The sequence below is a fragment of the Antechinus flavipes genome, chromosome 2, assembly GCF_016432865.1.
Source record: "Antechinus flavipes isolate AdamAnt ecotype Samford, QLD, Australia chromosome 2, AdamAnt_v2, whole genome shotgun sequence".
NCBI lineage: Eukaryota > Metazoa > Chordata > Mammalia > Dasyuromorphia > Dasyuridae > Antechinus > Antechinus flavipes.
The window spans coordinates 685,507,175-685,521,062 of record NC_067399.1 but is presented as its reverse complement, the minus strand read 5'-3'; the positions used below and the strand labels follow the sequence as shown (position 1 = coordinate 685,521,062).

At 40.2% G+C, this 13,888-nt stretch overlaps 2 protein-coding genes across 4 annotated transcripts in view; both read left to right on the top strand.

The window, feature by feature from the left end:
* LOC127552249 (zinc finger protein OZF-like) overlaps positions 1-13,465 on the top strand; it is a 42,309-nt gene extending 28,844 nt beyond the window's left edge. The window contains exons 3-5 of one of the 3 annotated variants that reach the window (XM_051982841.1): positions 4,981-5,107; positions 6,116-6,211; positions 9,677-13,465. In XM_051982841.1, the coding sequence (XP_051838801.1) occupies positions 4,981-5,107; positions 6,116-6,211; positions 9,677-11,169 (1,716 nt within the window). In that variant the 3' untranslated portion in view covers positions 11,170-13,465. Of the gene's footprint in view, positions 1-4,980; positions 5,108-6,115; positions 6,212-7,319 lie in introns of all 3 variants that reach the window. The other 2 variants (XM_051982840.1, XM_051982842.1) reach the window with 2 other exon arrangements.
* Positions 1-13,888, top strand: part of LOC127552257 (zinc finger protein ZFP2-like) — a 105,331-nt gene that overhangs the window by 66,849 nt on the left and 24,594 nt on the right. The window lies entirely within an intron of this gene.

Sequence of the window (13,888 nt, the reverse complement as noted above, 5' to 3'; positions counted from 1 at the left end):
ATCAAGCAGCCTGATGATATTTAGAATGGGATTCCTGGGCCTCCTGAAATAAAGGCGTACTGGCTAATATAGTTAGAAGGCTATCTGCCTTTGAATTCCCATCAAAAATAGGGCCTGGGAGTCCACTATGTGAGTGGACATGCAAGATATAAATCTTACCTGGATGCTTTCTCACTTGCTCCTGAAGTTCCTTAAAGAGCTGATATATATATATCATATATATATATATATATATGAAGCTACAAATTTTATTTGGGCTGTGGCAATTCTTTGTACCACACCTACTGAATAGGCTGAATCAGATATTATGTTTATGTCTCCTGGGTAATAAGTGAGAGCTAACATGATTGCATATAATTCGTTCTGCTGAGTGGACTGAAAAGGAGTTCTGACTACTCTCTTTATAGTTAAGTCATGAGAGTATACAGCACAAATAATGTATTTGGATGTATCTGTAAATATAGTTGGTCCTTTAAGAGGAACTTTAGAAACTTTTTCTTCAAGAATCCATCGCCAATTATGTAAAAGTCTGGTTATCTTTAATGGAAACCCATGTGTAAAATTTGGAGCCATGGCTAATAAAATTTGCCACTCTGAGATGGTCTCACCGCACACGTTAATTTGTATATTGGTGTAAAAGGTGTATATCTTATCAGGTCTTGTCCCAGATAATGGTACTGCTCCATTAATGGCCTTTAATAAAATTCTAGCCACAAGCACTGGGTAAGGAGTAAGGCTTTGTTTTGGTTGTGCCTTTAACTGTAAAGATGTTTTCCCAGTTTGTTGCTTCCCTTCTAATCTTGTTTGCATTCGTTCTGTTTTTACAAAGGCTTTTAAAAAACTATTAACTCTTAACTATCCTCCTTGATGTCTCTGCCGATAACCTGTGTTTTTCCAAGTAAAACATCCTGTCATCAATAATGGGGATAGTTTGAGCTCTTCTTTACCCATCTTTATTCCTTTCTTTTCTTTCGCTTGTTTTATTGCTATTGCTAGCATTGCCAGAAGAGTGGGGAAAGTAAACATTCTTGCTTTCCCCTGCATTTATTGGAAATGTTTCTAATACAACCCCATTTCATGCAATGCTTTTAAGTTTTTGATAGATATCATGACCTTGAAAATGGCCCCACTAGGCCTGTACTTCTAATTACATTTTTACCTCAAAAGTGGTCCAAAGCACTCCCTTCATCTATTGAAATGACTGTTTGGTTTTAAATATTTTGGTTTATAATATGATGGATTATGTTCGTTGGTTTCCTAATGTTGAACTATTCTTACATCCCTGGTACAAGTTCCACTTGAGCATGATGAATGATTTCTTGGAATTCAGGGAATTGTTTTAATAGGATTTTCTTTAAAATTGGGAAGGGTGGAGAGATATGATGTTTATACATTGGCTTTTAATTTAACTTTCTGCATTTGTATTTTCCCTGCTTTCACTACTGGGTTTCTGTTAGACTAATGAAAGGATTCTGGTAGGATACTTACTTATTTGGAGAAATTAGTGGTAAACTATGAATATTAACTATTCTTAGTTAATTTTCTTGTCTTCTGATGATTTCCTAAGTTCTGAGGACTACTTCAGCTGAATCTCATGAATTTTTGTGATATTGTTTCATCATTTTCTCTTGTGCAAAGTTATTGCTGAGATCTTTTCTCTGACTCAGTCATTATTTAATATGTCACTAGTAAATCTCCAAGTAGGATGCAAATCTTTGCATTCTTATTTTATCAGTAAATGAATGAATGCAGTAATTATTTCTGCAATATTTATTTATTTCCAGTATGCTTATGTGCAGTATCTTTGTCTCAGTGGTTAATTTTTGTCGATGTTTCATATGTAGTTGTCCCAATTTGAAGATGCCATAATAATCCTTTTACCTCTAGTTTCTTTAGACATTAGTTCATCTCTTCTGCCTCATCCCATTCTACATTTCTTCATCCCCCTTTTTGATTTTACTTTTCTTGTAGATTACCCTTCTTCTCTTGCCCTTTAGCTACACCTGTCCATTTTTCTTCCCGTTTCCAATGAGGATTTCTTTCCTCCTCATTGTCCCACTTCTCTTTCTGTTTTGCCTAGATTCTCATTCTCTGATTCACAGCTTCTCTCTTCCTCTGGTCTCTGTCTTTTCCCCGTATATTTCTGACAATGAAAGTCCTCAAAGTGACCCTTCTGAGCTCTGCCCTGTAGGTCATTTCTCCCATTGCTTCTAGGCCAGTCCCACAGATTCCTCCTTTCCATGGTGTCTTCCTTTCAGAATCCTGTGTGTCACTGCAGGGTCAGAGAGAACAGTGCTCCATTGTGGGGAACATTGCCCCCTAATATTTACCCTCTCTTTTTCTCTTTTTATTTTTCTTCAGAATTCTCCTAGAAATTTTAACCCTGTCTTCATGCTCTCCTGCTCCTCCCAGTGCTAGTTCCCTCTAACCCAAAGACAAGTAGTCTTTTCAGGCACTAAACCGCCAAGCCTCTGGGTAAGAGCCCTTATCTCCTATAAGAATATCCACCAAACCCTCAAAGTCACGCCAACTTCCTCCCTGACCACTCAAGTGGTCTTCTCTTTCCAAGTCCATGGATCTCATCTCCCCAGTCCCTGATTTTCTTAAATGTTCTCCAGCGTTTCACATGCCTAGTGACTCTCTCTCCTCCAGGGTCCTCTCTTCTCTTTGTAGGACCTGGCTCTCTCCTGGTTTTCCCCTCCTTATCTGACTACTTTACTGTCTTCTTACTGGAACTCAGGCCCCTCTTTACCACAGAATACCCATATTTTGTCCCTTATTGTTAAGCTCCCCTCTGCAGGCTAGGTCACCCTGGGCACCATCTCAGCTCCTGTGCTCTCTGGAACCCATTGTTCTGTCCTTTGCCCTCATCTCCTTGGTTTGCATTGGTCTGGCCTTATCCCAAAGGCAGTCAGTTCCAGGGTATGAGCAGGTCTTTCTCTTCAAGGCTGTAGGACTTTGTGCTTCTGAATTGAATTGGTAAAGGTGACTATTACCAGCCTGGCAGTTTGTAGCCATGGATTTGATTTTTGCTTTCCAGGTTGAGTTCAATTTTTCTGTGGGTGATGTGGACAGTTTTTCCATTGAAAATGAAATTTTCTCTCTTCAGAAGTGACCAGTTTTCTTGGATCATTTCCTTCATGAGGGTGTCTAATTTTTTTAACTGCTTGTGTCCTTCTTTGAGAGCTACCATCCTTAGCTTCTCTATGTCCAAGCTCTCTTTCCATTGAGTACAATTCCCTTAAACAAGAGTAGATTTTTCTTTAATATAAATTATTGTTTACTTCATCTCGTCTGGGCTGTCCTTCACTTTTGTACATTTTTATTCCCTGTTCTCTTTTTTGTTTCTTTGGGAAGAAGGGGCATGGCAGAATCTCAGTTTCATATTCCCTCATTTTGGCAATGATCAAAAGAAATCCCGAGGTCCAAGAACAATGCAAAGAGGTCTGGGTGGGGATTCAGGGATTCTGTGGAGAGCCCAGTTAGAAAAGTCCCAAAGGAATAGAGCCAAGGGAATAATGAGGAGTTGGCTTGGCTTTCTCCTTAAGAGAAGTTTGGGAGAGCATTAGCCCCCCTCATCTTGGTAAAGAAGGCCTGTGGGAGGCTTGTGAAGGAAAGGGGTTTGCCATGTGTTTTCCATTAAAGAAATATGTCACATTATTCCAATGACTGGCAGCCTCAAAACATAAAGGAATTTAGAAAACTAATCAGAGTTAGCTCTAGTAAGGACAAAGTCACCAGTAAATTGAAGGTATTATGAGGAGGGAGAGAGAGTTCTCCATAGTGGGTTTTGTCCTGAAAAGGACTTAGCAAAGCTCTTGATCATGGGGACATCTTTGATGGGTAAGATACATATTGGAGGTTTCTAGGAGGGAGGAAGTAGCAGACAAGAATTTGGGAGTACACAGGGAGGGATCAAAGGGGAGTCAGATGGAATGCTCCTGGCAGACCAGGTCCCAGACCTAAAACATGTTCATCAGATTCTCAGAGACTTTACAGATGCCCAGAGGTTTGAGGGATCGGCAGTGGAGTCTGACAAAGAATTTCATTCCCCCACTCACTCTATCGGGATAGGCTGGGACTTGGTTATGTCTGATAAAGGCAGGTTGGGTTCTTCCTGATAAGAGAAGTGAGTCAGCTCTAAGTCCACATCAGACCAAATATCAGATGCTTCAAAGAAGAATCCAAAATGATGTACTTGTAGCAGGTTGGAAATAGAGATGGCCCCTCCCAAGTTTTAGGGTATTCCCACTTCTGGCCCCCTTCTCCTATATAGGGTCCATCTTTTGACTTCTTAACTTATTTTCATGATTCTTGTTCTCCCCAACTTGTACATTTTTAGCCATTTTTGTAAAACATTTTTTCTAATAAAGAAACTGGCAATATTTCCCCCATGAATTTTTTTACTTAAAGAGGGAAGCCAAATTTTTTATTACTGTTTTTTCTGTAATAAAATATTAAAATTAAAGAATATTTGCTTTTGACAAATGAAAGCAATTACAAAGAAAGGGTTGAGCTGTTTTGCCCATGACAATGCCCTAACCAGAGTGACCTCAGGGAAGGAACAAAACTTTTCCCCAGAAGTATGTTGTATTTGCCAACTTCTCACAAAGTCTTTATAGAATTTTTTTTAGAATGTATCACTTAAGTCACTTCTGCTGAGGAAGCACTCTCCTGCTCTCCACAGATCCAACTACCTCACAAATAAAACACAAACTCTTCCTGATTCCACAAGGAAATTCATTCAATAAGACATTTTTCAGCTTTATTCCAATGGAGTGTATAAAATGCTTTTCTCAAAATTCCATAAGACATTTAATAAGTGTAGTTTCAGGAGCTGACTGATACTCAAAAATGGCATGAGCTTTGAGCCAATCCTTTCTCTGCTTGAGTTTGCTCCCGTAAATTGGAGAGGGTTGGATGGATTCTTGAATTCTCAAATGACTTTCAGCTCTACATCTTATGACTTTGGTGCTTTAGGACTTGGTGACGTTCAGGGATGTGGCTGTGGACTTTACCCAGGAGGAGTGGGGCCTCTTGGACCCTCCTCAGAGGGAGTTGTACAAGGAGGTCATGCTGGAGAATGCCTGGAACCTGCTGTCCCTGGGTAAGGACATTTCCCTGGGTAACTGAATCTGCAGTCAAAGGGTATATCTTCATTTCCTGGGGTGCAGGGTTTGGAGAGGGAGTATATCAGTCAGGAAGAAGAAAGTGCTGGTCTGCTGTGTCCAAGCACCAGAGTCCCCCTATACGTCTCTGCTTTGTATGGTAAAAAACTGAGGGTGTCCTTTGCTGCTCTTGAAACTGTCTCTTACCAGTTCTAGGTAGCTTCAAGTCAAAGATCAAATTAGGGTGGAGGCCTCTGAAACAAGGGACTAATCTCAGGGTATTTTGGCTTAGCGCTACCTGGACACAGATTAGTCTACAAAAGTTCTGACTATTGCTCCTGCAGCTATTCCTGCCAACCTGTTCTTTGGCACAGGGCTTGGATTCGGAATACTCTTCTTTTTAGCAAGCATCACTTTGTAGCCCAAAGCTCATCGTTATTTCTGATATAGGAAACTTGTCCTTGATCTTCCTTCCTGTTGCCCTCAAATTCTAGCACCACTGATGGGAAAGGAATCAGCATTTCTTTTCACCTACTGTTTGCCAGGAGCTGTGCCATATGCTTTCTTTATAGCTGCAATATATTATTTAAAAAAAAAACTTCCAGCAAAAAAATTTGACTATTCTAAATACCTAAATTAATGAAAAAGCACAGATAAAGAAATAATAAACATGTATAGTATAATTTTACATCACCCGAATAACCCTTCTTATCTAGGTACAGGTTTAGAAGTTTCTGCCAGAATGGAACTTAATAGGATAAGAGGGGGTAGGGGGGAGGGAAGGTAAGGAAGAGCATTTGACTGTGTCTCCAGGATGATGTGACAAACATTATTATGGTTTTCTTGCATTATAAGCACAAGTGGGTGACCACAGACTCATATGTTGACTAATATCTTTTAATATGAGGTGAATCTCAGTGGAGCAGCTCTGGATCCTCACCCCATTCCCTAAAGAAAACTAAATTTCAAGCTTCTCTTCTTCATCCTTCCCTGATTTCCATGCCCAGGGCTTCCAGTTCCCAGAGAAGATGTGCTCTTTTATTTTAAGCAAAGACAGGTACCTTGTGTGCTGGACCAAGAAGGCCTGAGGAGCTGCTCTCCAGGTGAGTGAGGTGACAGCAGGGATTTGAGAATTACCAGGGGCTTCTAGGAGTTACCCTGAAGGAAATGCTGAGTTTGGGGGAGAAAGACCAACCTTGGAATTCTTTTTCAGATACTCCTGGACCAGTCACTGACTCTTGGTTTCCCTTCTATAACATGCACTCAATGGCCTTGTAGGTCCCTTCCCGTGATCATCTGGGATCCTATAAGAAGTCAGTGTTTGCACTTTGGGGCAATGCAATTCTCCTGAAAGTGCCAAAAGGGGATCAGGTTGTCCCAGATGAGTCAGTTCTTGGAACGTCTCCAACTCAGCAAACTTGTGTCTCCTATCAGCCAGGCCCTGGGCTGTGCCCCAGGAACATATATAGAGACAAGGGACTTCCCCTGCTCTCCTGGAGTCACAGACAGCTGGGGCAGACGTAAACCACTAAGTCTGTAGAAACCTCTATGGACCAGGTAAATTGGATCAATTTAGTGCCTCCCTAAATCACTAAGTAATTAAGGTAATGATGGTTTATGAAGAAGAGTTAAATTGGGGAGATGATGGTCAGAATGAAATACCATCCCTAGCATTTATACCGCACCTGCTGTGTCATGCAGTGTATCAGTGTTGTCTCATTTTATCCTCATGAGAACCCCTAGGACTCGGGTGCTATTATCGTGCCCTTCTTACAGATAAAGTCACTGAGGCAGACAGAGGTCTTGTAAGTTGACTAGCAAGTTGCTGAGGTGGGATGAACACTCAGGTCTTGCTGATTTTCAAGGCCCTGTTCACGCTTTTTCCCTTGTACCCTCAGCTCTATTCTCATTCTGAAACAGATGTGATGAAAATGGTCATATGTGTATGAGGTGGACAACAGAGGGAGAGATGAACAAGCTCCCCTTGAGAGATGAAATCTCATTTTTTTAAATGCTAACCAGTGGAATTTACTTATAATTACTGTTAAAAAGAGCTATATTTCCATTGGCTCATGAAAAGTATTCACTAAATAACAAATGTGCTCAAAGGTCAATTTCAAATGATATTTTTTTCCCGTTTTTTAATAATGTTTAATTCAAAAAAACATCCTTTAAAACCTTTAAAAAGATAGAATGTCTTCAGATATTTAGGAGTTTTTTTTTTTTTTTTAGCCACTGGTAATATAGCTTATCTCACTTATCTTACTGAAACTCTACTGAACATTTAACCCAATCAAATCCTTTGAGAAACTGCCACATATATGCCACAAACATAAACAAGAATAAGTTCCTATTAAAAGATCTCCTCAGTATGTCCATGAGTGGCTCCTTTTTGTGGAAGGGTTGTGGCCTCCCATGGGGATTTCAGGATGGCCCGGATTGGGCATTCCTGTGACGGGTTTTCAAGTAGGCTGCCGGCACTGGGGCAAGAGTGCAGGACCAGGGACTGTCATGAATGGGTGATGGCAGGTTTGAGGAGATGTGATCACTAGGAAACCCAGCAAGGAGGGAACTGCTCTGGTGCAGGGAGAGAGCCATTGAGGGCCTTTGCAGGCCGTGACCCTTTGTTCATGAATGTCCAACCTTCCTGGAATTTGGGAAACAGTTTGTTGTCAAACTGACAATCTGGAAGAATGTGTTGCACTTTGCAGCCGTCAGGGTTTGAGGGAAGCTCCTCATGAACCCCCAAACCGGTGTGTTCCTGATTATGATCATTGGAAGTCACTGAGAAAGATAGTTGGTAAGGTGGATATACGCACACACTTGTTGTCCAAGGGACAATTTACCACTTACTACAGCACTGGCACATTTTTGGATCAAATCCCTTGGATCATTTCCTCAATCTTTCAAGGGGCCTTTTAAACTTTCTGTCTTTCTTTTTCTGGATGCAGTTGGGGTTAAGTGACTTGCCCAGGGTCACACAGCTAGGAAGTGTTAAATGTTTGAGACAGATTTGAACTCAGGTCCTTCTGACTTCAGGGCTGGTGCTCTATCTACTGCACCATCTAGCTGCCCCAGGATTTTTGAACTTCTAAAGGGGAAGGGTACAATACCATGCTGTGCTCTTCCATGCCACAGGATGATTAACGCTGTGTTCAGGATCAGATACATATTCTCATGTGTGTGTGATTTCCTGCAATTTTTAAAAACTGGGTTTGTTAAAAGAATATGCAGGGGCATGTGATGATAAATTTTTAAAAATAAATAAGCAACGATTATTGGAAAGAAGAAAAGCATTTGAACAAAATCTCATATACCTCCGATAAAATACATAAAAACCTCAAGAGTATTAGTATTCAAATAATGTTTCAGAAAAAAAATGAAAGCGACAACTTAAAAGTGCAGACAATGAATGGGAAAGGAAAAATTGAGAGCGAACACAATTTGTCAAATACTATAGGCAGAGGCTGCCCATTCATGAGGTTTAATTTCCAGTCATGCTGCCGGGATTTGGGTCAAGTCAGTCAACCCTTCTGAGCTGAAGGCCTGAGTTGTGCCCATAGTGAGAATGAACATACTTTCTGTGTTGTCTGTGAGAATCCACAATGAAGGTCATTAGAAATTAAATCCTTGAAGGAGCAGAGTGGCGCAGTGGATAGAGCACCAGCCCTGAAGTCAAGGGACCCGAGTTCAAATTTGGTCCTTGAACCTTAACACTTCCTGGCTGTGTTCCTTGCCCTGGGCAAGTCACTTAACTCCAAATGGCTCAGTTAAAATAAAAAAAATTTTTTCTAGGCTTCTGAAAAAATTTTCTAAATCAGAGAATGTAAATTAAGGCAATTTGAGTTATTATTGTACATCTCTCAGAGTGGCTAAGATAAGAGGAAAAGATCAATGACAAATGTTGGATGGGATGTGGGGAAACTGGGAGACTAATACATTGTTGCATTTGTGAACTGATCCAATCTGGAGAACAATGTGGAACTAAGCCCAAAAGGCTATCACCTTGTGTATACCTTCTAATCCAGCTGTGTCTCTATTAAACCTGTATCATAAAGAAAAAGAATAAAGGAGTTAAAAGGACCCACATGTGCAAAAATATTTGCAATAGCCCTTTCTGAAGTGGCGAGAGGACCATGGGGATTAACTAAGGATCACAACTAAGTATTTCACCTGTTTTTTTTGGTAGTTTTCTTGCATTTGGTTTTCTTTTTCATTTGTTCCCTTTTTGATCTGATTTTTCTTGTCCAGCATAAAAATTGTGGAAGTATGTATTGAAGAATTGCACATGTTTAACATACATTGGATTACTTGCCATTTGGAGAAGGGTGTTGGAGGAAGGGAGAAAAAATTTGGAACACAAGGTATTGCAAGGGTGAATGTTGAAAATGATCAGTGCATATATGTTGAAAATAAAAAGTTTGAATAAAAAAGAAAAAAAAAGGGTTTTCTCTTTTCCTGGGGAAATAGAATATACCTGAGATTCTGTTCTGCTCATGGAGGGAAGGGGATAATGTATAGGTGTGTATAGTTTCTATTTTATTGTTTCTTCTTGGTTATTTTTTCAGAGCAAGAGATCAGACTTGAAATGAAAGACACTCCTGAGGAGATAAGTCTTTCTGTGCTAGAACCTTACAAGACAAGAATGAGAAATCATTGTGACATTACTTGGAAAGAAATCTATGCTTCACATGAGAGCACTGGCAAGAAGCCTTATGAATATAACCAATGTGGAAAGGGTTTTAGAAAAAGGATAACCCTTAGAGTACAGCAGAGAATCCACACTGAAGAGAAACCTTATGAACATAACCAATGTGAAAAGACTTTTAGATATAAGGGAGTTCTTATTATACATCAGAGAAGCCATGCTGGGGAGAAACCTTATGAATGTAACCAGTGTGGAAAAACTTTTAAACAAAAGTCACATCTTACTGAACATCAGAGAATCCACTCTGGAGAGAAACCTTATGGATGTAACCATTGTGGAAAGACTTTTAGACAAAAGTCACATCTTAATGTACATCAGAGAATTCACTCTGCAGAGAAACCTTATGAGTGTAATCAATGTGGAAAGACTTTTAGTCTAAAGGGAAATCTTACTGTACATCAGAGAAGCCACGCCGGGGAGAAAGCTTATGAATGCAACCAATGTGGAAAGACTTTTAGACAAGAATATCTTATTGTACATCAGAGAATCCACTCTGCAGAGAAACCTTATACATGTAACCAGTGTGGAAAGGCTTTTAGACTGAAGGGAAATCTTACTAAACATCAGAGAAGGCATGCTGGGGAGAAACCTTATGAATGTAACCAATGTGGAAAGACTTATAGCCAAAAAGAATATCTTACTGTACATCAGAGAATCCACACTGGAGAGAAACCTTATAAATGTAACCAATGTGGAAAATCTTTTAGAAGTAAGGAAGGTTTTATTGGACATCAGAGAATCCACACTGGGGAGAAACCTTATGAATGCAACCAATGTGGAAAGGCTTTTAGACAAAAAGAATATCTTACTGTACATCAGAGAATCCACACTGGCGAGAAACCTTATGCATGTAATCACTGTGAAAAGACTTTTAGACTAAAGGGAAATCTTACTAAACATCAGAGAAGCTATACTGGGGAGAAACCTTATGAATGTAACCAGTGTGGAAAGACTTTTAGAAAAAAAGAGTATCTTACTATACATCAGAGAATCCACACTGGAGAGAAACCTTATAAATGTAACCAATGTGGAAAATCTTTTAGAAGCAAGGAATGTTTTGTTGGACATCAGAGAATCCACACTGGGGAGAAACCTTATGAATGTAACCAATGTGGAAAGACTTTTAGATACAAGGGAGTTCTAACAGTACATCAGAGAATCCATACTGGAGAAAAGCCTTATGAATGTGACCAATGTGGAAAGACTTTTAGACAAAAGGGATTTCTTACTGGACATCAGAGAATCCACTCTGGAGAGAAACCTTATGAATGTGACCAATGTGGAAAGACTTTTAGACAAAAGGGAAGTCTTATTGGACATCAGATCAGCCATACTGGAAAGAAAAATAAGTAATGAATATGGAAAGGATTTTGTAGAAAATTCTGATTGGTTTTTGCCAGATTTGTAAGGACATGTAATGGAATTCTTAAAAGGAGGAAAATTAGTTTTAGAAAGGGACCATTTTTTTTTTAAATGTTTTTTCTTTCACTTCTAGGCTATCCTTCCCTTTTTGAATATTTGCATTCCCTCACTATTCTCTTTTCTTTCTTTGGGGAGGGTTGTCATGGCAGATTCTAATATTTCTATTCCCTTAGCTTGGCAATTTAGTAGGTATTTTATGTGTGTTTTCCCATTTAGATGTCATAAATATGTCTTTTACCTCTGCTTTCTTTAGACATTAGTTCATCTCTTCTGCTTTCATCTCAATCTACATTTTTTCATTCCCCCTTTCCCTTTAGATTCTCTTGTGGATTCCCCTTCCTCTCTTGCCCTTTAACTACCTCTGCTCATTGGTCTTTAAATTTTATCAGTTTTCCTTCCCCTTTCCAATGAGGATTTCTCTCCTCTTCACTGTCCATCTTCATAGAGAGCCTGAACTCTGCAGAAGTACACTTGAATCAAGGTGTTAGTTGAAGAGATGCTCGTTCTTTAATTCCCATATATACTTAGTACCTAGCATGATGATATAATGGTTTTAGTTCACACTTATTCAGAATACTGTAATGATGTAATAGGGTATTTAAACTGGGGACAAAGTCAGACTCAGAGGGAGACTGGTTGAGATTGGCCAACTGCCAGACTGCTGGATGAGACTGGGTCCCTGTGAAGAAGACAATAAATTTGGGACTCTATTCTTGTCCAACCTTGTGCTGTCTATCCTGCTGAGACCAAGGCCCTTCCCAAGGACCTCCAGAAAGCTAATCCCAGCGTTACATATCTTCCCTTTCTATTTTGTCTAGATTCTCATTCTCTGATCCGTAGCCCCTTTCTTCCTGTGGTCTCTCTCTTTTCCCCTTACACTTCCTAGAGGCAAAGCCCCCAAGGTGACCCTTCTGAGCTCTACCCTGTAGGTCATTCCTGCCATTGCTTCTAGGCCAGTCCCACTGATTCCTCCTTTCCATGGTGTCTTCCTTCCAGAATCCTGTGAGTCACTGCAGGGTCAGAGAGAACGCTGCTCCGTTGTGGGGAACTTGGCCCCCTGCTATTTCCCCTTTGTTTCTCCTTTTATTTCTCTTCAGCATTCTCCTAGTTATCTCAACCCTCTCTGTCAAGTCCAGGATGGCTCTCTGGAGGCCTCAGGAACAGTCAGAGTCAGGATAAGTAAAATTCCTTGGTCTTTAGTGGGGAGAAGTGAAAGAAGCAGGCGAACTGCGAGTTTTGCCAAAGATCTCTCCTCGATTCTGGAGCCCAGAATCTCCACCTTTCTCCTCTTCCTGCTGCCCAGTGAGTCTAGCCTCTGTCTCTCCACCCTCTAATCCTTGCCTAAGATTATTTTAACACCAAACGTTCATCCAGCATCAACTGGGAGAAGAGACATTTATCCAAACATATGCTAATCGAGTCATTGTCCCATAGAATAGGTAATTAGCCTTAAGTGCTAGGTTGTCTGATTCCAGTACACTTATTCAAAGTTTCAGCACTCTACACCTGACTCCATGCTCTCCTGCTCCTCCCAGTTCTAGTTCCCCCAGGAGTGAGGGCTCCCCCACCCCAAAGAAAAGCAGCCTTTTCAGTCACTAAACCCCTAAGCCTCAGGCTGATGTCTCCTATAAAAATATCTGCCAATCTCCAAAAATCTGGTCCCCTTCCTCAGTCTTTCCAGCTTCCTCCCTGACTCCTCAGCTGGTTTTTTCTTTGCAAGTTCATGAAGCTCATCTTCCCAATCCCGATTTTCTTGAGTGTTCCCTAGCCTTTGACATTCTTGGTGACTCTTTGGCACAGTATTTTTTCTTTTAAGTTTTAGGATACGACTCTCTCTCTTCTTGCTTTCCCTTCTCTATCTAACCATGAATGAAAGATGGAATGATTTCTGGGTGGGAAGGAGGCACTTGATTCAGGGGTGTGTGGAGAACCCAGTCAGAAAAGTCCCAAAGAAATATAGCCAGATCCTCAGCAATGAGATGAGCCAAACCAGTTCCAATGGAACAATAATAACTGAACCAGCTACACCCAGCGAAAGAACTCTGGGAGATGACTGAGAACAATTACATTCAATTCCCAATCCCTATATTTTTCCTGCCTGCATTTTGGATTTCCTCCACAGGCTAACTGTACAATATTTCAGAGTCTGATTCTTTTTGTACAGCAAAATAACGGTTTGATCCTTGTATATTTATTGTGTATCTAATTTATACTTTAATATACTTAACGTCTACTGGTCATTCCTGCCATCTAGGGGAGGGGGTGGGGGAAAGGAGGGGAAAAATTGGAACAAAAGTTTTGGCTATTGTCAATGCTGTAAAATTATCCATACATATAACTTGTAAATAAAAGATTATTTACAAAAAGAAAAGAAATAGAGCCAGGAGAATAATGAGATAGCTGGATTCCTTCCTTTGGAATGGGTTGGGATTCCATTAGCCCCTACCTCATGTTAGTAAAAGGGGGCTGTGGGAGACTTGTGAAGAAAAGGTTTGCAATATCTTCTCTTGGTGTGAAATAAGGAATCATTCAGAGATGAGTCATCCATCAGAACTTCCTTTACTGAAAACTTACCCTATGGATGAAGAAGTGATCAAGGGACCCTTGAGAAAAACAAGGATTCAGCAATCCATGGGCATCTCAAAAAGCG